The 23,853-nt window shown below is 43.1% G+C and overlaps 1 protein-coding gene across 10 annotated transcripts in view; it reads left to right on the forward strand.

Moving 5' to 3' along the window:
* NDEL1 (nudE neurodevelopment protein 1 like 1) overlaps positions 1-23,804 on the forward strand; it is a 62,480-nt gene extending 38,676 nt beyond the window's left edge. For 8 of the 10 annotated variants that reach the window (XM_042256671.2, XM_042256673.2, XM_042256672.2 and 5 more), the window contains 4 exons: positions 552-725; positions 3,299-3,390; positions 9,210-9,361; positions 15,809-23,804. In XM_042256671.2, coding sequence (XP_042112605.1) covers positions 552-725; positions 3,299-3,390; positions 9,210-9,361; positions 15,809-15,902 — 512 coding nt within the window. In that variant the 3' untranslated portion in view covers positions 15,903-23,804. Of the gene's footprint in view, positions 1-551; positions 726-3,298; positions 3,391-9,209; positions 9,362-12,467; positions 12,503-15,808 lie in introns of all 10 variants that reach the window. The other 2 variants (XM_042256668.2, XM_027974911.3) reach the window with 1 other exon arrangement.
* Positions 23,805-23,853: the final 49 nt, after the last annotated feature.

Below are 23,853 nucleotides of genomic sequence, written 5' to 3' on the forward strand. Positions count from 1 at the left end.
ACAGTTAGCAAGTATTCTTGCTATTGATCAGTTGCATTACAGGAAAAGAGAACATTAATTTTGGGTTAAAAATTAAATATTTGAAAACCAGAAAGCAGTTTGCAACTATTTTGACTTCCTTTCTAAAATAAAATATTTCATAGGAAAATGGGTAAAAGAATGTTAACCCATTAAAAATGACAAAATTGCTCTTCATGGATCTTGTAATAATCCCCAAACTACATCATCATTTCAAAATAAATGCAAATAAGTTGGTAAAGAATACTTATATTTGTGTCGTATCTGTTGACTGTGCATTCTGCTTCAGACTCTGCCTTATTTTTGCATAAAGGCAGAATAATTGTTACATTTATAGCATTTTGAAAATTCTAAATGACCATTTAGACAGTAGGGTTGTCATTTTTATTCCCTTGGAAGTAAAAACTATTAAATATGAAAATCATTTTTGAGAAGTAATTTAGGAAGAATGTCTTTATGGCATCTCAGATGTAACTTTCCTTGATGTATTTGCTCCCTCTAGTGAATATTGCTACCTTTGCAACATTTTACAGATTTAAGGCAAGAACTAGCTGTTCGGGAAAGACAACAGGAAGTAACTAGAAAATCAGCTCCCAGTTCTCCAACACTGGACTGCGAAAAGATGGATTCTGCTGTCCAAGCATCACTTTCTTTGCCAGCTACCCCTGTTGGCAAAGGAACAGAGAACAGTTTTCCTTCACCGAAAGGTTTGTAATGTCTTTTCTTTCTGAACCTATGGCTGATTATCAACTAAGAGGCTTTGCTGATGAAGCAGGGGTTTCTAAGGTTTAAGCAGTCTTTTTAGTTTGAAGGTTGGTTTAGTCTAGCTGTACGTGAAACAGAAGGAATTGTTCTCCTACACCACTCACTCATATATAGGAAACAGTGAAGTGAGAGCTACATTTGAGGTAAGAACAGCTTAATAAATTGAAATTTAAAAAAGTTGAAGATCTTAAGGAAATTTGATTTGATTATAGCAGTAACACATGTTCATGTAGAAAAATATAAAAATATAAACAAGAGAAAAAATAAAATTCATCTGCAGTCTTAGTGCTTAAAGTCAACTATTATTAACACTGAATTTTTTTCTGTTGTGTGTCCTTTTTTGTGTTTATGCCACTTTGTTACAAGTTTTGGGATCATATTTAAATGCAGTTTTATTTCTGGGCCCTGCCACTGAACATATCATGGGCGACTAGAAGCCAAAAGTACAGGGACTCATTGAGTTACCGTTCAGGCTCATCTAAGTTGGCTTGGATGGTCATGTCCATTCTATGACATACCTCAGTAGCTGCCATATTCATTCATAGGTGACATACTATTGATAGCTGAATAGTGCGTAAAAAATATTCCTTTTGCCATCAGTCAAGGTGTTTTTTAAAATCCAGATAAGCAAAAAAAACGATTAAGTAGCCACTAGATAAAACGTTAAGAATGGAACCCTGAAACTCTTAATTGAGATTTATTTAGTTGTTGCAGCTTGCAGATCATATTTCAGCTGCTTCACTCTCTTGTACTTTCTTCTTACCCTTTTTTAAAATACAGGATTTTATCTTTCAGAATGCTATGAAGTAATTTCAGTTAGTACAGTTAGCCCTCCGTTTATCTCCATATTTGTGCTACCCAGTACAGTAGCCACTCAAATGTGACTATTTAAATTTTTATTAATTAAAATGAATTAAAAATTTAAACAGTTTATAATTGTGTTGGCCATACTTAAGTGCTCAGAAGCCCTTGAATAGATAATTCACCCTTTTTGTGGTCTTTTTATGAGGGTGAGGTGAAGTAAGGTATGTAAAAGTTCTGTGTAATTTTGTTGCTGATTGCAGCAGTATGTGCTGAGTTTGCTGCTGAGAATACAGAGTAAGCAGTATATAGATTACAGCAGGCATCCGAAGCTGTCATTTTTCAGAATGGCTGCTTGTATTTTTGAGGACCTTAGAATTAGTGGCATATGAGAATTAACATTTAAGATCTGTTTTTTTTTAAAATGTTACTAATTAGAATTATGCAGGTAAGTTCTGAAAATTCTTCAGCTAAGCACTAATTGGAATTATCTGGAGCCTCATGGGTGTGTCAATAGGACACAGAGCTTGCTCTGGCACAGAAGGAAGATATGTCAAGCCTAAGGCAAGAATATTTGTCCAGAGAGACACATTTTTAGATTGGAACTGATGGCATGAACTTTCGCTGGCCTAAAAGCTGCTGTTTCATTGCAAGGAAGTTGGCACACAGACAGTGAGAAGCCGACGGTTAGAGAAATCAGTGGCAGGATTGAAGAGCTAATCAGTGGCAGGATTGAAGTGGTCTGTCTGTAATTGCATTTTATTGTTAAGATGCCTGTTTCCGAAAACCATTTAAAACAACTTTCCATAAAAGTACAGATTTAATAATACTGAAAATATAAAATTCGAGTAGAATAGGAAGAACAAGATCCAGAAATCCCTGCCAAGGAAAGTATAGCACTTTGTATCACATTGGGCATGTGTTAGGTGCCATGTATTACTCAGGATGCAGGGAGGAGGGTGGTTAGACAAAGTTGTGACCTTTGGGACTTCGTGGCGGTCCAGTGACTGAAACTCTGTGCTTCCACTGCAGAAGTACAGGTTTAATCTCTGGTTGGGGAAGTTTCATGTACTGCATAGTGTGGCCAAAAATAAATAAATGTCACATGGGGAAATATATATAAGAGAAAGGATGATTATCTGTGTATCTATACCCAGCAAGGTTACAAGTGCTCTTGAAGGCTGATTAAAGAAAAGACAACCCAGCAGGAAAAAGTGCAGAAGATAAAACAGATGACTTCCAAAAAAAGAGACTTAAATGACTCTTGGTTTAAGGAGACAAAAGTTAAAGTGACTATCAAGTTGGGCACACACAAAAAAAGATGTCTGCTATTATTGAGAGCACTACCATACGGGCTGCTAACATTGACACAACCTAGGGAGCATTTTAGTAGACTATTAAGGTGAAAATTTGGGCATGTCCTCTGACTCAGCAGTTCTATTTTTAGGAACCTTTTCTCTAGAAATACTTGTCTAGGTATTTTAAGGTTATATGTCCATTTAGCATTGTTTATAATAATGAAAAATTGGATATAACCTAAATATCCTTTGGAAAATGGTTAAACGTATTTGTGGTATCTCCACTTTATACTATATCCACAGTTTAGAGTATTATATTGATTTTTCATTGAGTGTATACTGCTTTGTAAACTGAAACAAAACCCAAATGTAAAGGGAGTTGCCAGAGTAATCACTCGCCTTTTACCTTTCTCTAGCTATACCAAACGGTTTTGGTACCAGTCCACTGACTCCTTCAGCTAGGATATCAGCACTGAACATCGTGGGGGATCTCTTACGGAAAGTAGGGGTAAGCATTTCATTATTTATCACTAGGTGTTTCAGCTGCCAAGGTACTGAATTGTTTCTTACCTTGAAGTGAGGGTGAGGTAAAGGCTATAATTAAGCTTAGAAGCAAGAGCATCCATTGACCACCTGAGACTGGTTCAGGTAACACCTCTGGGCTCAGCCTTTCCAGTGTCTCTGCAGAAGGTCGAGGTACAGAACTCCCAAGTCCCTGCCGGGCCCTTGTCATGCTCCCGCTGGCTGTCTGAAGCATTGACTCCTCCCATGCTCTCTGAAGCCCTGCTGTGTGTCTTATCCCTCCCTCATCCTGCTGTGTGCTTTGCCTGCTGTCCTCCTGGTCATCGCCTGGCTTTCTCTTCAGAGGACTCTGCATTGGCTCATGGCATGACTTTTCTGCTCTTGGTCACCACCTCACTGCTGCCTGGCCATCTCCACTCGAGTGCCATCTTGGCTCTAACCTTGCATTCCAGAACATTTCGGCTTTTGGAATATTAAACTTGGTTTTCTACTTAGTTTTTTACATTGTATAATATCTACTCTTTGACCTCATTGAGAGTAGTTGCTGTGATTTTTTTTTTTAGTCATCTCTTGCTTTCACTTGGTTCCTACTTATCTATGATCCATGGGTCACTTTCTCTGTCACTCTGGACTCCTGGTCTCTTTGGTCATAGGGGAGACCTGCAGGTTGGATTAGTCGAGCAACTGGACTTCTTTCTTGCATCAAGATCATTGGGAACATTTATGTAACCTGGTAGATTTTTAAGCCAGTATAAACTTAGAATTTCTAGCTTTAGTCAGTTTCCTGGTTCTCTCAGTGACTTATTTCTATGATCAATAATCTACCCCTGAAAGTTCCAATTCTCCACTGCCCTTTCACTTACTTATGTGAGTGTGTGTGTGAGAGAGAGACTCCAAAGAAAGCAGAAATTATATACTACTTTATATAAAGAAGAAAGGGGAGGCCAAGATATGAGATCCTATGTTTACCTTTTCTGGCTCATAAAATTATTTTCTGACCATCAATAACTTTGCATTTTAAAGTTGCTGTAACAAGTCATGTGCACACATCACTTATACAGCACGTAGAATAGTCTTCCTTCACTCCTACCATAATCTTTTTTTTAAACCTATTTGTTGTAAAAATTGTGTTGTAATAGTTTAACCTATTTGTTACTATAATTTGACATAATATTGCTTTTCAGTGTCTTATCAACTTTAAGGAAAAAAAATAACTTTACTCCTCCTAATTTTAAAATTTTTCTTGGTTATTTTTGTAACTTTATTTAAAGTCTGTCCCTTCTTGAACTCTCCATTAGTAGTGCTGAAAATTAGTCAATAGCACCTACAATATTATGCCCACCTGTGTGTTATTTCCTGCAGAATCATAGAGGAGGAGCTAGGCTCTAGGGCCATTTTACTTACAGTACTCAACAGATGTTTCAGGCATTTTGTTCTTTATCTGTTATTTTACTCAGAAGCATATTATTAATAGATTTTTTTCTTGTGTCTGTGTCATAGCTGACATGTATGCCTTTTTGACATTTTTAAAAACTGGCTATCTTATTATTTTCACTGCAAAACAATTTTTACCAAATCACAATAAAAAGAAAAAAGCTCTTGAAATCTTGTCATTTCAACAGATTAAGCCATTTTCATTTTTAAAAATTGCACTCAGCCTTTGTATGCATTTATAACTTGTGTATCAGTAGATATTTTTGTTCATGGTTCTTAGCATTTCTGATTATTATTATTATTTTTTCACTGTGGAGAGAAGAAACATACACTTACTTTGCTGTATGTTGTATCTTCCGGCTTCTTACACTGTTTGCCGAGTGCTCTGATGTGCTTCTAGGGTGGCAGCATGCTGTCATCCTCAAATTTCTCTTCATTATACTCGTAGGTTAGTTCTGTCTATTTATTTCTGGACCTCTGTTGTCATCTTTCTTTTGTTCCCTGTTTTGCCTTAGTACCTTAAGTAATTTATTCATAAATGGTGCATGAAAGTTGAACTCGGAGTCCTTGCATTGTTTACCCGTTCAGCAGACGGTTTGTCTTTTAGGGTGTCGTTAGAATTTCTGCCATTCTCCACCAGCCCCTGTGTACTTTTATGAATGTTTCATCCCCTACTTCTTTGCCCTGTTTTGCCACTGACTTCACCTGGGAGCCCCTTCCCCCTCTGACATCCTCTTCCACTGAGAAATCAAGGCTGTCTATTTACGCTTCGTTTTCTTCACTTTCCTTCTTTTAGTACTCTCCTCACTACCTCTGTTCTTCTTTTGTGTCTCAGTGGTGAAAGTATCACATTCCTGCTCACGGCTAATTTTGTCCCTCTGTGCTTTGCATCTCATTGCCTTGTCATCTTTATATCTCCTGTATCTTCAGCCTTTTACCATATATTTTAATATTTATGTGCAATGTTTATGTATACCATAATGTAATATAAATATATATTTCAGTTCAGTTGCTCAGTGGTGTCCGACTCTTTGCGAGCCCATGGACTGCAGCATGCCAGGCCTCCCTTTCCATCACCAACTCCCAAAGCTTGCTCAAACTCATGTCCATTGAGTCAGTGATGCCATCCAGCCAGCTCATCCTGTGTCATCCTCTTCTCATGCCCTCAATCTTTCCCAGCATCAGGGTCTTTTCCAGTGAGTCAGTTCTTCACATCAGGTGACCGAAGTATTGGAGCTTCAGCTGTCATTGTTTCCACTGTTTTCCCATCTATTTGCCATGAAGTGATGGGCCCAGATGCCGTGATCTTAGTTTTTTAAATGTTGAGTTTTAAGCCAGCTTTTTCACTCTCCTCTTTCACTTTCATCAAGAGGCTCTTCAGTTCCTCTTCGCTTTCTGCCATAAGGGTGTTGTCATCTGGGTATCTGAGGTTATTGATATTTCTCCCAACAATGTTGATTCCAGCTTGTGCTTCATCCCGCCCGGCATTTCACATGATGTACACTGCATATAAGTTAAGCAGGATGACAATGTACAGCCTTGACGTAGTTCTTTCCCAGTTTGGTCAGTCTGTTGTTCCATGTCTGGTTCTGTTAACTTCTTGACCTGCATGTAGATTTCTCAGGAGGTAAGTAAGGTGATCTGGTATTCCCATGTCTTTAAGAATTCTTCACAGGAGGCTTTGGTATAGTCAATAAAGCAGAAGTAGATGTTTTTCTGGAACTCTCATGCTTTTTCTGTGATCCAGTGGATGTTGGCAATTTGATCTGTTTCCTCTGTGTAATGTGTAATATGTGCTGGATGAAGCATAAGCTGGAATCAAAGTTGCTGGGAGAAATATCGATAACCTCAGATACACAGGAAGTGAAGAACTAAAGAGCCTCTTGTTGAAAGTGAAAGAGGAGAGTGAAAAAGCTGGCTGGAAACAGTGGCTGACTTTATATCTTTGGGCTCCAAAATAACTGCAGATGGTGACTGCAGCCATGAAATTAAAAGACTCTTACTCCCTGGAAGGAAAGTTACGACCAACCTAGACAGCATAGTGAAAAGCAGAGACATTACTTTGTCAGCAAAGGTCCGTCTAGTCAAGGCTATGGTTTTCCAGTAGTCATGTATGGGTTTGAGAGTTGGACTATAAAGAAAGCTGAGCGCAGAAGAATTGATGCTTTTGAACTGTGGTGTTGGAGAAGACTCTGGAGAGTCCTTTGAACTGCAAGGAGATCCAGCCAGTCCATCCTAAAGGAAATCAGTCCTGAATATTCATTGGAAGAACTGATGCTGAGTCTGAAGCTCTAATACTTTGGCCACCTGATGTGAAGAACTGACTCATTTGAAAAGACCCTGATGCTGGGAAAGATTGAAGGTGGGAGAAGGGGAAGACAGAGGATGAGATGGCTGGATGGCATCACTGACTCAATGGACATGAGTTTGAGTGAACTCCAGGAGTTGGTGATGGACAGGGAGGCCTGGTGTGCTGTGGTCCATGGGGTCGCAAAGAATCGGACACGACTGAGCGACAGAAGTGAACTGAATGTGTGATATATATAAATGTTAGATATACATACTTTATATCTAACATTTATTTATTACACATTACACAATTTTTTAACCTTAAAAGCAAAAATAAAAGCCGTTATTCTTTCCTTCTACCCTGTGTCCCTCTTTAACTTTCAGTTTGTCTCTTTCCTTCCCAGCCAAGCTTCTGAGAGCTTGTCTCCATGTGTTTATTGTTAATATTTGTGACGGCATACTTGCTCCCCAGCTAGCCTTGTCTGGGTTCTTGTTTCCCACTCACTCCACTCAAGTTGCTCATTGATGATTTCAGCGCTGTCAAATCCAGTGGATGCTGCTCTATCCTCATTTTACTTGAACGTTCAATACTGACTTTTTTTTTTTGAAATGCCTACTTTCCTCTGCTCTTCTGATGATGTGTCATGTCTGCCTTGCGTCTTCCTGCCCGTTCTTCTTTGTCATCTTGTTGCCCTTTCATCTGCCTGCCCTTTCAGTATTGACTTTACTCAGAGTAGTTCTGACCTTAATTTTCTGATTATCTCCTTCACAGCCATGATTTCATCTCCTACTTGGTGTGGATATTGTCTTAAATCTGATTTCTAGGCCATTGTTTTTGAGTGCCAGGCCCAGTACTTGTATTAGGTTGTCTCACTGATGCCTCAGATACAACTTGTACCTATTATATGATAGATCCTCATCTAATATCTGAAAGAATGTTTTGAATATAGGAAGTTAATGGCTCTCAATTTTTACTGTGTATGTGTCTGTTTAATAAGATGCTGAAAAAATGCTTATTTAGAGCTTATCCAACCTCTTTTCCTTCTTTTGTTATTTTACTGAGTCATGGTGTTGTTTTAGGAAAGGGAAAGAGAAGGAAGTTTCAGTCTGTTTTTGTTGCTGTTTCTTAATAGCTTTTATTGAAATTATGGGAGGATGGTTCTCAGAGTGAAATATTTTAGCTGTGGATTTAATTTACCAGTGCATTCCAAATCCCTTAGTGTCAAGGATAATAGGATTGGCGTGTTCTTTGCCCTTTTTTTTCCCTCATGGATTATAATCCCCTTCCTTCTCTCTCTCTCTTTTGCAAGGAGAGGGGTTTGATTTGGCAAAGTGTTTGTGGGAAGAGGGAGTTAGTGATACTTGTGTGTGATGGAAATTGATGGGAAACTTCTCTTTGTGTCATCTGTTGGTTTGTAGAGGCTGGCACTGGCCAGGTGTTGTGGTGACAGGTGCTAAGCAGGCACTCAATTTAGAGGTAAATGCTAAAGGGCTGGTGTCATTTTCAAATGAATTATTTAATTATAGGCAGAGGGTATAGACATTTTACAGTGTGCTGTCAGAAGTAGAATAGAATTTAACTTCACATGAGGCATTGTAAATGCACTTATCCATTCTGATACACTAGAAACTAACGTGAAGCCCTGAAGAAAGAATTGGCCGCTTTAAAAAGTCCTCAATTGATGTTTTTGCGTTTTTTGTAATGTTTGCTTCCAAAACATACGCACACATCCAACCAGCCAACCAGCAGTCCAGAGGTCAGAGGGAAAACAGTGGATTAGGGCCAAGGGACCTGGGATCCATCTCTATCTACTATGCCACGTTTCTCTTAGTTGTAAGATGAGGATTATATCTGTATCCCTCAATAATACCGAGAGGGATAAGTATTCTGAGTTCATTAGAAAGGGAGCCAGCGTGAATATCCCTTTTCCCTCCTAGAATGGTGATTGATGATGGCTTAAATAGCCACCATTACCAACTGAGAGAATAAAGTTTGAGTCTTGAAATAGAAATGGTTTGAAATGCAAATTTTTATGTGCAGCTACTATTTTGACAACCTAATCATTCCTTCTTCCTTTTTAGGCTTTAGAATCCAAATTAGCAGCTTGCAGGAATTTTGCAAAGGACCAAGCATCACGAAAATCCTATATTTCAGGGAATGTTAACTGTGGGGTGATGAATAGCAATGGCACGAAGTTCTCTCGGTCAGGGCACACGTCTTTCTTCGACAAAGGGTAAGTTTTGGAAATTCTAAATGTTAATTTTTGGGTTAGTGAAGTTGCATATTATTGAGTTTATTGAACTTCGAAAAGATAAACTCAGTTTGATAAATCTACCTGAATGAAGTGTTATCATTCAGATCTTAGGGGATGTGAAGTCTGTTATTGTCTTCTAGTCCCCATGGAGTCTGTTGCCCTGGGAACCCTGACTCTGAAGCTTCTGTCCTGGGAAGCAGACTCTGAAAGGCAGCCAGGGATTAAAGATGAATGTGATATGGTCTTTGTGTTTTCTCAAGGTGCTTCCAGGATAGTAGACTATCTTGGCAAATATTTGCTAAGAGTAGAAGAGAACATGGTGATCACATTATGTATGAACTCTTCAACAAACCTTCTGTCTGAAGATTTTAGAAAAAATATAAGACCACTGGATCAAGTACAGCTTAGGACAGAAAAAGTTTTGTAGGATGTGAAGATATTTTGGGGGGAATTGAGAATTAAAAAATTGTCACAAGATTAAAGCAGCAATACATTATTAATGCAAAAAAATTTTTGGTGCAGAATATATAAAGTAAAAATACATGTCATCTGTTTTCACACTATTTTTGCATCTTTACAGTTATTCATGTATTCATCTATACAGTTAAGCACGTAAAATCATCTTATGCATCTGCTCTGCTTTTAAAAACTTATGAGATACCTTAAATACTGCTTGCAACATGCCTATGGTGACTGATACTGCCAGTAGCTTTCCGTGTCAGTACATATTGTTCTGCTTCAATTAAAGGGAAAAAACCACAAAACACTGCATGGTTATACTGTTGTATGGGTGTGCCTTGGTCTAGGTAACTGGTTAGAGCCTGTGGTCTGGAATGCTGACCTTGGGACTTAAGGTGGCTGGCAGTGGAGTTAGCTGAGGCACCAGTGGTCTGTGTCTCTGCTTTGAGTTAGAGGGGCCATAGGTCCTTGTTCTGTGAAAGCAATATAGAAATCTTCCTAGTTACCTAAAGGAATTTGTATTTTCTGCTTTCCTCAGTGACGGTGGTACATTTGTAGAGAACCTGATTGTTTTAAATTTATTTTATACTGGTCTATAGCCGAGTAACAGTGTTGTGATAGTTTTAGGTGGACAGCAAAGGGACTGGACCATACATATACATACGCCCATTCTCCCCCAGTGGGGGACCTGATTTGATATGTAGTCCACTCTTTAAAGCTTTTTGTTGTTCGTTCTTGTGGAGTGGAGTATTCTGGTTTCTCTTTCTCCCTCAAGAATTCTACCTCAAAGTACGTGTATTTCATTAGGGAGCATATTCTCAAATAATATATAAATCAGGGCTTTCTTTATACACATTACATTAAAAGCCCATTCTAAAATGTCAACATATAAATCAGAGTTTTATTCTAACCATTGTGGCTCCCCAGTGGTGGTAGGAATAAAATTAATATTCCTTAGGTTTAGGAGTTTCAGGCAGCCTTGAGGAGTGCCATTTTTATACTGTAATGGAAAGTGTGAAATAAAAAGGTAGATATATTTACATTAGAAGTAGCATTTTCCCAGAACAATACAGCGAAAGTTTAAGGAAGTCTTCCTGAGTGTTGGAAATAGTGCCTAATGATTTTTCCTGGAGCTTATAGCTACTTCTAAACAGTAGTTATTCATCTGTCTGGACTATTTCTTATGGGCCGTAGGCCCCTTGTGATGTAAGAAGAGGCAAAACTGTAAATAGATTGATCTGGCAGATGCCTTTGCGAAAAAATAGTCCTTAGAACAGTCATGACGAAGGAGGCATAATATCATCAGTTCAGGCTCACCATTCTGTCTTCTTACCAGGGCAGTGATTGCCCAGAGAGGAACCCAGTCTAGGCAGATGGCAGAGGATTCAGGGTCACCTGAAACCAGGAGGGGCCCTGGGCACTGTGACAGAGCCCCTGAAGATCCTAGGTGTAGGATAGGCTTTATGTCCTGAACTGAACCTGGAAATATGCTTCTTGATAGAAATAGATACAGATGGTGTTTAGGATTGTGGAGGACCTGATTAAATAGTACAGATTTTTAATTTTACTCTATTAACAATAAATATTTTTTGTGGACTGGCCTTTTCTTAAGTGTTGAGTTGGTATGGTAAACAAATGGTATATGCACACTCAAATATGAACCTATTATTGCTTGAGTTGTGTGTATCTAGTTGCCGTCTTCCTGAGGATAACTCTTATGTGGGTTTTGCAGTGTTCTTACTTCCTTGATCCTTTGCTTTGATTTTGGCTACTTTCTGACCTGCCTGGCTTTTTACCTCTGGCCTTTCTTCCTGCTGACCTAGCCACTAGATAAAAACCATGATGGCTTATACCTGCTGCAAAAGGAAGGGGTAAATATCCCCACTCCCAAAGCCATTATTGCATCTAACTGGTTGAAAGAAAAAGTGCCAGTTCTGGTAGAAGCGTAGGTTGCAGTTTCAGCATGAGAAGAAGCTTTTCATTGGAGAAAAAACCTTTGGCTCCAGAAGTTGCCTGGCATGCCTTCTCACTCCTAAGGAGTCTGTCTGTAGCACTGTTAACTGTAGTTTTCCTGACGCTCCTAGGAGCCCACAGAAACGTTGTTTGGGAGAGTTGGTTTGCATGCGTGTGCAAGTATGTGAGTGTACATGTATGCACTGTGCCCTCTTGCCTCCCAGAGAATCCTCAGATGGGGTGAGTCTTGACCACATAAACATAAAGCCTTCTTGTTATATATTGCTTTATGGGTTCTGAAACTACAGTGTAAGTTCTGGTTAGTGGAGGGCTTCTTGGAGTCAGGATTTTATCTAGTCTGTGTTGATGTCACCAGTTCCTAAAATGTGGGTCGCTGGGCCTGTTTCTCCGTGTTGCTTTGCTTCCTCCAACCTGTACCAGCTGTTCACATCACTCATCCATAAAGACGCTAGTTCACAGGTAGCACAGCTACTTGAGTTCCCCCAAAAATGTTCTTTTTCCTCCATAGCTTTTGTTTAGTTTCTTCTGCCCTAATTTTGTAAGCCAGCGTGATTTCTTTCAGGCTGTTTGTAGGTGAGCGTAGACAAATTTTAGGGCATAGTGTGAAAATAGTATTTTATTACTGTTTAATGTTTTTTCCTTTTTTTATTAGGCAAGAAAAAGTCATATTTCCCACGTTGTTCATGGGTAACTGAATTTGTTTGCTGTGCTCTTTCATTCTTAATCATGGTGTGTGGTGGAAGACGCATTCACATTAACAAACGGGTTTACTAACTGCATGGGGCTGACTCTGCTTTAACCAGCTTCCAGCCCATGAGTGAACTTGCAAGTTCTTGTTTGGTTTGACTGTGTACATTATTTCTAGTTCAGCTGTGCAAACAAAAACAAGCAATTGGTAGTGGTCCCGGGGCGGTTGTGAATGGGCTGATGTACTCCTGTACAGGGTGCTGTAGAGGGGACACCAGCAGTCTGGGGTGGGGATCAGGGTCACTGCCAGGCTCTGGGACCACATTTGACTGCCTCCATGGGCCTGGGGTGCTTCCTGTTACCCGTGTCTTCTGTTTTCTCAGCACTGGTGATAGTGGATTCTTGCTGTGTGGGGCCTCACCTCTGTGCTCATGCTTGTGTTCCTCAGGAAAGTGGAGTGGTAGCTGGGGACGTGTGTGTAAAATCTACCTTCCTTTTGAGGAATGTATGTTTCAGTTGCGGAGCCTGGGCTGAGGACTGGAGCTACGCTGGGCTTCCATTTCTCCTTCTAACTGGATGGACGGGTCTGGAGGTGGCCTGTCTCCTCTCCTGAACTAGCTGTAGCGCCTCTGTTCCTTTTTTCTCCTGCCCTCTCAGGTGAACTGTTCTTGCTCTGGCAGATTTAGTCCCCAGGCTTTATCTATATTGTGTTAATTTTATTGTCCTCCCGACCAGCTTCTGAACCCTTCTTTTAGTTCTTCTGTTGGCCATTTACAACTGACCTTCATTCCTTGTCTTAGCTGGGTTTTCTATTTTTCAGACTCTTAAACTAGATTTTCATGGTAAGATCATGAAATTTCATAGCTTCTGGAACCCTTTTTACATAGATGATTTCCAGATCTGTATCTCCATCTTTGCCCATTCTTTCTCCGTTCGGTCCTGTGTTGTCCACTGGGACATTTCCCTTCGGCTTTTTGGCTGCTCCCTGAGACCAAATGTGTTGAGTATGGAGGTGTTTCTTCTCTCAGAAACCTTTCCTCATTGCACACTTTTCAGTTCCCTCAAGGGACTTCACTAGACTGAGAATTCTCCCTCTGGGTTCAGCTTCCTTCTGGTCTTTTACTTATTACTTCTTAACTCAGAGAAGTCTTAGTGAGAACCCTGCTGGATTGTTGTTCTCTCTTCCACCCAACTTTCAGAGTCAGAATTCCCATTTCCAGCCACACAGGGAAGCTACTTACTTAGTTTCTTGGTTTCTTTTCATATTTTGGATTGCACTGTGTATTTTTCCTATTAGAGCTGACCCGCATTGGGAGCACCAAGTTGGTTGCTCGTGGAGCTTCTCGGACGTCCTTGGGTGGGAGAAGGCTGGGAAAGGATGCTGGCCTGGGTATGCGGAGGCAGGTTGTGAGCCCAGGTCCCCAGTGACAGGCTCACGGGGTGAGCTTGGTGAACAGTGGACCTTCTGTTTTTATTTCCTTGGCAATATAACAGTGGGGATGAACTTGACATTCTTTAAAGGTCCATTGTGCTTGAAAATGCAGAAAGCTCAGTTCTAAACCTACATGTGGGGCCATCCTCAAATTTGCTGCTTTTGCCCGCCCTTTGGAACAGGGGTTAGGTTCTTCTCGGTACCCAGCAGTGCTTCCTTCTGCCAAGTTTTGGGGGCTGTCTAGCCATGCCTGCTGCCATGCTCTGACAGGCTGGGAATCTGATGGTCAGTGTTCAGGGCTGAAGCTCTTTGTGAGGCTGCCTAGTTCTCCCTGAGGTTCTAGGAGAGGCAGGCATCGGGACTCGGGGACCAAGCAAACAAATGACAGACAAATGGCTGCTTCTGCGAGTGCAACAATGGCATATAGAGTCTCTGTCTCCAGAAAAGAGGGACAGGCACTTAGTTTTGGCAGGATGGAGAGGGATGATTTCAAGTTTTCAAATGTGATGAAGCTCAAAGATCAGACCTCCCCAACCCAAAGAGAGAAGAGAAAATTCTGAGTGTGCATCACTGAGGTGGGGAGAGAGAACCCTTGTCAGAGCCCCTCCCATTGCTCTTGGCCTGTGTGGGAGGCTTGATTTCCAGCTCAAAACCTACACTCAGGTTAGTTTCTTCAGATGTGCACTGTTTCTTCAGAGTAGTCGAGGGTCATTAGTCCAGTCTCTTTGCATGCCTGTTTCTCCATGAGATTACCCTCACTTCCGCAGTGTATGAAACCGTCATCTTGGTGGCGAATGTGTGTCTGTGTTTTGTTTTGTTTCAGAGAATCTGTGTCCATGAGTCTATATATTCAACTCCCTGGGCCCCTCAGATGAGTAGGCCAGTGCGGACAGTGGTGGGCATGTGTGGGGCAGTTCGGCCCCTTACAGTTGGCTGCATCTCCCAGGCTGTGAATGAGACCCATTTCCCTAGGAAGTTTTTCAGTACGGAAGGGCTGCAGTGGCTTCCTGAGAGGGGTTCCAGGCCTTGCACGCTCTCCCTCACGCCTTCCTGCGGCTGCACTGCCCGGTGGCTGGGGCGGGGCAGGGTCCTGGCTGCGGGCACTTGTGTGGGTGGGGCTGGTGTCTCCTGAGCCTGCAGAGAAGCATCCCCATCTGGCTTGCTTGCTGAACCATCTAAAAAAGTTATTTTTCTCCCCCTTATTTAAGATATTCATGTACATTGTAGGAGATTTGGGAAACAAAAAAGTACAAAGTAGTAGATAAAATTTACCCACAACTCAGAGGGAAGAAAAGTAACTACTGTTAAATTTTGCTTTTATGATATATGTGAGTGTGTGTGTATGAGTGCCCGCATCCTCACACGTTCTAGGTTTAGCTCTGTGGATAGCAGTGTCTAGCTATATAAGGGGTTATAGCCCAGAACGTATGCTATTAATTTTTTTCTTCATACTGTTGAGCATATCCAGTTTGGTAACCTGCTGCTTTTTCCACCTAGCATTAATTGCATTCGGAATATTTCCCATGCTGTTAAGAACTCTGAAATGTATTTTTAAAGGCCGTGTAATATTTCACGGGTTGTACACTTTTTAGCTGGTTCCCTGCTGGTAGACATTTAACCTGCTCTGTTGGGAAGTGAGTCAGGGCTGCAGCCACCGTGGCCAGTGTGATGAGGTTGCCGAGAAGAGAGTCATCCCGTTGCTGTGGGACTGGGGTGCTCGATGCTGTGCTCTCCTTTGGGCCATCAGGATTCTCCTTGGGGCCAGGAAAAGGAATACTTGTAGAGAGCAGATGAATTATGCTGTGTGTCGAGTGATTTTAAATGACAATCTCTTTCTCTTCCCCTTCCCTTCTCCGCTCTGGTCACCCCCACAGGGCAGTAAACGGCTTTGACCCAGCTCCTCCTCCTCCTGGTCTGGGCTCCTCGCGCCCGTCGTCAGCACCGGGTATGCTGCCACTCAGTGTGTGAGTGCCCGGCCTCCAGATGGGGGCTCCTGCCCCCCTCCAAGCACCAGGACACCCACGCCTCACCCCTCGGTGCCTGGGCCCAGCTCGTGCCCCTCCGCCCGCCTCCCCACGGCTGGCAGAGGGCAGGCTGCATGCAGTGGCGGCTGCTGGGCCCAGTCCGGCCCCAGGACTCTGCGCGATATCAATACTGGCTATTTTCTCTTCTCGCCGTAGTGCCGTTGGTTTCACATGATTGCACTTTTGTGGGTCACAAGGTGATACATGCGTGTATTACTCGGTCACTGGATGCAGAAGTACCCATTCATCACAGCATCTCCTAGCCCCACCCTGCTGTACCGATAGGATTTAGTTGTGTTTAGGACATTGCAGATCTTCTAGAAGTTCTTCCCCAAATCAGGTCAACTTGTGGTCTCCTGAGCTCTCAGCCAAGCGTCTCCAGTGCTGATGATCATGTGTTCCCCCCACCCCCCAGGTTGGGCCTGTGGATGGTGAAGAGTCAGGAAGGCCACTGAACTAGGGAGCATTTTCTGCACCTTCTGGTTTTACTTTCTCAGTTATCATTCCGTAGACTTGCCTCCCCGAGCAGCCACAAAGGCCCGTCTGAGATAGCAGGAGCTTTGGGGCCTGGGTGCTCTCAGGGCTGGGCCCTGCCGTCTCCTCCTCCACTGCCTCAGACTTGGGGGAGGGGGGGCGGCCGCCCTCTCGGCAGCTCTCTGGTCCTTTAGTGAAATGACATCTTCAGAGCGCTTTTGTTTTGTCTCCGGAGGGCCTGTCCCATTGTGTCAGGTTGCGTGGCCTGATTCCAGGGGCCGGCTGGTGGCAGCTCCGGGGGGCAGACTGACCATAAGTGGTCCTCCCTGTGCATCCTTTGATTACTCTCATGCTGCATTTACTGTTTACATTTGTTTTATTGTACATAGGTTTGTAAACATTATTGCCTAAGATATTTGTATATAACTTGGGCTTTGTAGCTTTTATTTATTCAGAACTCATATGGCATGTTAAAGACTTATGATGGTGTCCTACTCCGGGCAGCTGTATAGGATCATCATGTGGTTAAAAAAAATACTTCCCCTCGAAAAAATCTTTTAATGTGGAAACAATAAATTTCACAGAAAAAAAAAAAAGGATTGAGGTTGCTTTATTGGGTTTCTGCCATCTTGCGAGAGAAGAGCCGGAGTGGAAGCCAGGTTCCAAGTTCACTTCTGTTCTGACACTGGACACAAGATGGACAGCAGCCACAGAACCAGGCATAGAAAATTCTTGTGGCCTTGTGATGTGTCTGATGTGCTGAGCAGATGTCTTCATGCTGATTTTTATCTTTTTTTTTTTTAAAAATTGAAGTATGGTCCAATTTTACACAAATTACAGATAATACAGTATTGTGGTTCACAGTTTTTAAGTTATATTCCATTAATAGTTACTGTAGAATACAGGCTGTATTCCCTGTGTTGTACAATACGTCCTTGTGGCTAATTTATTCCTCAGGATGACTGTGGGTTCTGGTTTCTGCTCTTAGCTGTGATTTCCAGGAGTAGCCTGAGAATGGCCCTGGCCCTGTGTGGACCTCTGGGAGGAAGGGCCTGGACTTTGAAGGAGACGACTTGCTAAGTCCTAGAGTACCTGCAGTGGGTCCAGGAGACTAGTCCTCTTGTTGGGCTGCTTTTTACAAAACGTGCTGGTATTCTGGGATCAGAGGTTACTTGGGTCTGGGCTTCTCTCCTCATCCCTTGATGGAACTTAAGGAACAAGTAAACTCTGGGGGTCTGTACGACTGTGTCAGATTCTGAGCTCTGCTTACACAAAGAGCATAAACAGAATTGCTTTTGTCATTTTAAAACTATATGTAAATGAAAACTAAGTGATTCCAGTTTCTAAGTGAATAAACATTGAGGTGTAGGATACATTAAATTTTTTTTCTTCTGTCTGTCAGTTCGCCGGCAGGAATAGCTTCTCTGAGTTGTTCCTGGAGATTTTGTCATAAGCTGACCCAAAAGAGATGCTCCCTCTTGTGTGTGTGTCTATGGGTGTCTGTGTGTGTGTGTGTCTGTGTGTGTGCGCTCTGCCCAGCCCTGCTGGCTGAGAGTTGAGAACTCCAAGCCTCTCACTGACAGGCAGTCTCCCAGCTTCTCTCCTGGCCATCATGGAAGGGGCTGGATGAGGTCAGAGGTGTCAGACCTCCATCTCTATGCAGGAGCCCCACATCTAAAGCACAACACACAGAGCTGCTCTAGTTAAAGCGAAGATGAGTTCTGGAGCTTGAATCCTTGTCCCTGGCTCCCCAGCGACATCTCAGTTCCTCCCCAGCTGCGGACCCCTGGGATCATCCCACCAGACAACTCTGTCAGTTGTTATTCAGGCAACGGCTGGGAGTGGTGCCTATGTGTTGTTCTTTGATGTCACCACTTTTGCTTTGGGTCCAGGAGAGCGCAGGCCAGGTCCGTGAAAGCATGGTGGAGTAGGCTGCCTGCTCACTTTGTGGGGGTGGAGTGGGAACTCCCTTGAAGTTCTGGTTTTGTTACAACTGCAGCACCATTGGCATATGACCCCCTGAGGAAGCTGCTTGATTCCTTGGGCTTCTTTCAGCTTTCCAGGTCTTCCTCCACTTAAAGTGGGACAGTGTTCTGATAAATCCATTCATTGTAAATTGAAAATGCATTTACTACATCTAACCCCCTGACCATCACAGCTTAGCCCTGTCTACCTTAAACATGCTCAGAACATTTGAATTAGCCTACAGTTGGGCAAAATCATCTAATACAAAGCCTGATAATAAGTGTTGACTGTTGTATATAATTGATTGAATACTGTACTGAAAGTGAAAAATGGAATGGTCATCTGGGTGCAGAATGGCTGTCGTCATATCTATCATGTGGCTGACTGGGAAATGCCCTGCCAGTGTTGTGTGAGAGGATCGCACCGTGTATTGCTACCTGGGAGAAGATGAAAATCTAAAATTCAGTGTGGTTTCTATTGATTGTTTTGCTTTTGCATCATGGTAGAGTCAAAAAATCTGTAAGTCAGACCATTGTAAGTCAGTGACCGTTTGTATCTGGCTCACGATGCTGCTTTGTACACTTTCACATAGAGCCTTTGCTTCCCGGTCTGAAAGATCTGTGTATTGTTTGCCTATCTAATCTCCTCTGAGTGGGCCCTCCTCCTAGCGCTGCAGAATTGCCTGTGTGTGCAGCTCTCACTGAAACCTTCAGGAATGAGCCCTCCTCCGGGCCCCTGCATGGGCGTGGAGGGGGTGAGCTTCCCGGTGGCCAAGGACAGCTTCTTGCTTCCAGGTATTTTCATCTCACTACTCATTCCCATCCCTTGCTCCTGAAACTTCGTCGTCCTGCTAGGTGCCAGAGCTGGGTTGTGGGGTCACCAGTGAGGCGAGGGAGAGCTGTATACTGTGACCCGGGAGCAGGATGAGCTGGTTTTTCCTCAGTTTACAGAAGGGAAAGCAAGCCCAGGGTTTAGGTGACTGGCCTGAGCTCACACAGCTGGTTCATGGGAAAGCCAGGTTTGGAAAGGGGCCCAGTGTCCTTTTCTGCTGTTTACCACTTCATCAGACTGGAGGCTTCGCTGGTCTTGACTCTGACTTGTGTCAGGAGGTGAGCTGGTTCTGAGTGCTTGGAAATGATGCTTGAGGGGGCGGCAGGAGGAGCACAGTGGCTCACGGCTCATCCACACGCCTCCTCCCCATGTCAGTTGGTGTTGGCTTTGTTTCTCTCAGGCTGCACTGGAGCTGCCATTAGCATCTTCTGCGAGCCATGGTGGAAGCTGGCACTTGTAGGGAAGGGGACATGAGGACATGATCTTGGGTGGAGCAGTGGCTTCAGAGGCAGCCTGTAGCCGGGGAGTATCCAGCTTGGCCGCTGGTGGGAACAGGGCCCGAGGGAGATGGGCCCAGGCTGTAAGTTGTCTGCGTTGTTTGCGCAGAGGATGCTAAGATAAGTCTTTTCTGTGTTTTTTGACTTCATGGGTGGTTTTTCTCTCTGTAATCTGCCTCAAAATTTGAAGCAAATTGAGGGCACTAGCTTGGCCTTTAAAATATAAATGTGTTACTTGATTTTTTTTAAGAAAAATGAGAGTGGAGGCAGGTGGCATCTTTGCAATCATGTTCCTGTGACTTGGAGCATCTTATCTGAAAACTGGTCCCATGGCTGTTAAAAATATGATATACGGGGATGTGTGTGTGTGTGTTAGTTGCCCAGTCGTGTCCTACTTTTTGAGACCCATGGACTATAGGCCCACCAGGCTCCTCTGTCCATGGAATTCTCTAGGCAAGAAATACAGTAGCCCTTAAAAAATTTTTTTTATAATTTTATTTATTTTTGGCTTTGCTGGGTCTTTGTTGCTGCTCATGAACTTTTCTCTAGTTGGTGAGCAGGGCTGTTCTTTATTGTGGTGCATGAGCTCTAAGGCGTGCAGGCTTCAGTAGTTGTAGCACGTGGCTCAGTAGTGGCAGCTCCCACACTCTAGAGCACAGGCTCAGTAGTTGTGGTACATGGGCTTAGTTGCTCTGCAGCATGTGGGATCCTCCCAGATCAGAGAATGAACTTGTGTCTCCTCCATTGGCGGGCAGAGTGTTTACCACCGAGCTACCAGGGAAGCCCCTTTTTTTAATTTTAAGGAGGAAAAGTCTCTAGTAATACTAATGTAACAGGCTTCTTATGTAAGATAGCCCACATGAAGAGGAGGCCAATTTGAAAACAGGATAAAGCTTATGGTGTTGGTGTTCTGCACGTGGGGTAATACTTTACTCTGCTGCCCGCCTGCACCCACAAGAGTTAATGTTTCCTGTCAGCTCTGAAGTCTTCACCAAGCGAAGCTGAACAGATGTTTCACTAGTGCACTTGTGGGGTGTTTTCAAGTTTGCTGCCCCTGTTAACATAGGGGAGATCCTGCCCGGATCATGGTTTGCAGGCGGAGGTCTGGGATAAGGGTGCTGGGCTGGCAGGCCTGGGCGGGTTTTCTGACACATGCCTGCATCAGCAGTGATGTCATGTGAGGCTCAGAGCTTGAATTACCCTCTGTAAGTTTTGAATCAATCTAACAATGTGATAAGTTGTAACTACTCGTCTGTGGTAGTAAGAACAAAGTCAGTCTCAGTAGCATTAATACAAACGTCTGCTGGTGGGGGAATGCCGTGGTTAGGATAACCGCTCAGCTGGACAAGTGACCATGGAGCCACTGACCTGTAAGTCATGCGCATCCATGCGTCAGTAAGAAAAGGACACAAAATCGATGAACACGCAGTTGCAGCTTTCTAAAACAGAAGTGAAAAGATGGACTAGTTTTACTCTGTGGATCCTAAATTTTCCTGTTAAGTGGCCCAAATTTTGAAGCCACGAGACTGATTTTCTTTCACTGAAGACATGTGCTAGGAGTTGTGAGATCTAAGTAGCACAAAGCAGGGGCTCCCTGGACCTGCCAGGTGACTGGGCTGAGGCCTCCTTGGGGAAATTTTACCACGCAGATGCCCTTAGGTTCCACCCCAGAACTGCCTAGTGAGGAGAGTTCTGTATTTCATAGATGCTTAAGTGCCAGCAATCATAAGACATACCTTTATTTTGTAAAGCAGTAGAAGTGTGCAATTCTAACTATGAAAATGCTTATTATTAAGACTTTGTATTTAAATTTATGTTTGGCTGTGCTTTGTTGCTACATGGGCTTTCTCCAGTAGTGGAGCGTGGGCTTCTCATTGCAGTAGCTTCTCTCGTTGCAGAGCATGGGCTCTAGAGCTCAGGTTTCAATAGGGGCTTTGCTGCTCCACAGAATTTGGAATCTTCCTGGATCAGGGATCAAACCCATCGTCTCCTACATTGGCAGGCGGATTCTTATCCACTGAGCCGTTGGCAAAGCCCCAAGACTTTGTATTTATTTAAAGAGCCCTTCTAGACTTTATGCAAATTTTCATTATATCACACTTATTTAATTCATGTACAGAAAGGAAAATGTGAGACATACTCCTAGACTTCACATTGTAATTCCGATGTTCTGAATTGTGTCTTGACCCAAGGGGTCCTTTTCCATGTTTTCCTGAGCAATGTCATCCTCTGCGGCACAGTGAGCACTGGCTGTGCAGCTCTGCTCCGCTGCTGGCTCCAGAACTTTCTTCTAAGCTGCTGATACTCTCACTACAAGATCTGGTGCTGGGCTTTAATGACCTCACCAGGAGTCAGGCAGTGACAACCACATGACAGCTGCCACCTCCTGAAGGTGATTGTGGGGTGCCTGAGTTGACACACGTGCGAACAGGAGCATCTCAGCTTCCATATGGTATGGTCCTTGACGGAGGCAGCACTCTGCTCAGATGTCCCAGTCAGATCCAGTGTTGAACAGTCCGATTATGTCACATTACATCTTGAGTAAGCTTCACTACATCCAGTTAGTGGGCATGGAATCTATTATTGGCCTTCTTTGAAAAAATAAACAGGCCTCAGTGCTGTAATGCATCAAACGTGAGTTTGTAATCTTGGCTCAAGGCTTGGGGACATGATCATACTTGTACATGTGGTACACAGATGCTGTAATTATGGTAATCATACTTTGTGTGTGTGGTACATGGATGCTGTAATTACGGTAATCATACTTTGTGCATGTACATGGATGCTGTAATTACGGTAATCATACTTTCTACATGCAGTACATGGTGGTGTAATTAGGGTTAACATTCTTGGGAAACTGGTATTATCATGTCAATATACCCTTACTGGTAAGTTTCGTACTACATTTCTGAAAAGGATTGTATGAGACATTTCACATGATTTGCTAGATTCCCAAAAGATGGTGGCTACATAAGGAAGTAGACTGCCCGGTTGGTCCTGATGGTGCGCAGATGCAGCATTTCAGCAAACGTGCAGTATTTGGGAAAGCTCTCGGGGCCGGGACTGGGAAACCTCTGTGGATGGGGACTCCCCTCAGCTTTCAGCCATGGGCTTCCCTCAGGCCTGCCTGCCTAACTAGGGGGTGAGGAGCCATCGTGTCCACTTTCTAGATTCTAACTCATGGACTGTTGTGATTTTTTTTAAGGAAGTGGTGGTTCCTAGAGTCTGAACTGTGGGCTCTTCCTGTCTTGATAAACATGTCTGTTGTCATAGCAACATTGGCTTCAGGAGGAAAGGGACATGAGTCAGTGATACAGAGAGCCATAGGGAAGGCTGGTTAAGAATTTGGTTTCTACCTCATTTCATTTTAGTTGAGGTTTCCAGGAAGGGGGAAAGTTGGTGACAGAAAGGGTGCTTGTCTTCCTGATGTCAGCATGCCTAGGATAGGCAGGCTGGGAACAGGTGTGTTATCTCTGCTAAAGAAAGAGAGTCTTCTAGAATGTCTGCATTCTAAGAGAGTTCATCTAGACTGCATTCCACAAAAGGCTAAGGTTTCTCCACACATTCTGGAACCCCCCCTCTCATTGGACCATATGCCCGTGGCTGGGCGCTGGCCAGCTGCTTTGTCTTTGACATGCCCAGAACCCAGCTCCCAGCTATAGTTGCGTTTCATGAACAACCTCAGACTATGAAGCAGTGGTTTGTTTAGTGAAGAAAGGTCCTGTCTAGATAGCGTCTTTGTGGAATCAGGAATTGGAATCTATTCATGTAGGTCGTGTTTCTCCTGAGCTGGCAAACAGTATGACGTGAACACCAGTTAAACCAGCTAGCAAGGAAAGGATTCTTTTTCAGAAAAGCCTCTGAATTCCACAAACCCTTGGACTGAGATACCAAAAGCAAGGGTGAGAAGACATGAGAGAGGGTAAGTGCAACTCACCTTTTCTCCTGTGGTAGTGACAATTTTGAGAAAGGGAACACTTTAGCCCATTTTCCATATCCTCGCAACTGCTAAGCAGCTTCAGTATGTACTTCAGACCACTGGAACCAGCCTAACTTGAGCATATTAAAAAAAAAACAAACCAGCATGGCTACATGACTGTGTTCCCCTAGATTTCTCTCTGGCCCATC

This window comes from Ovis aries, chromosome 11 (genome assembly GCF_016772045.2).
Source record: "Ovis aries strain OAR_USU_Benz2616 breed Rambouillet chromosome 11, ARS-UI_Ramb_v3.0, whole genome shotgun sequence".
In the NCBI taxonomy this organism is placed as follows: Eukaryota; Metazoa; Chordata; class Mammalia; order Artiodactyla; family Bovidae; genus Ovis; species Ovis aries.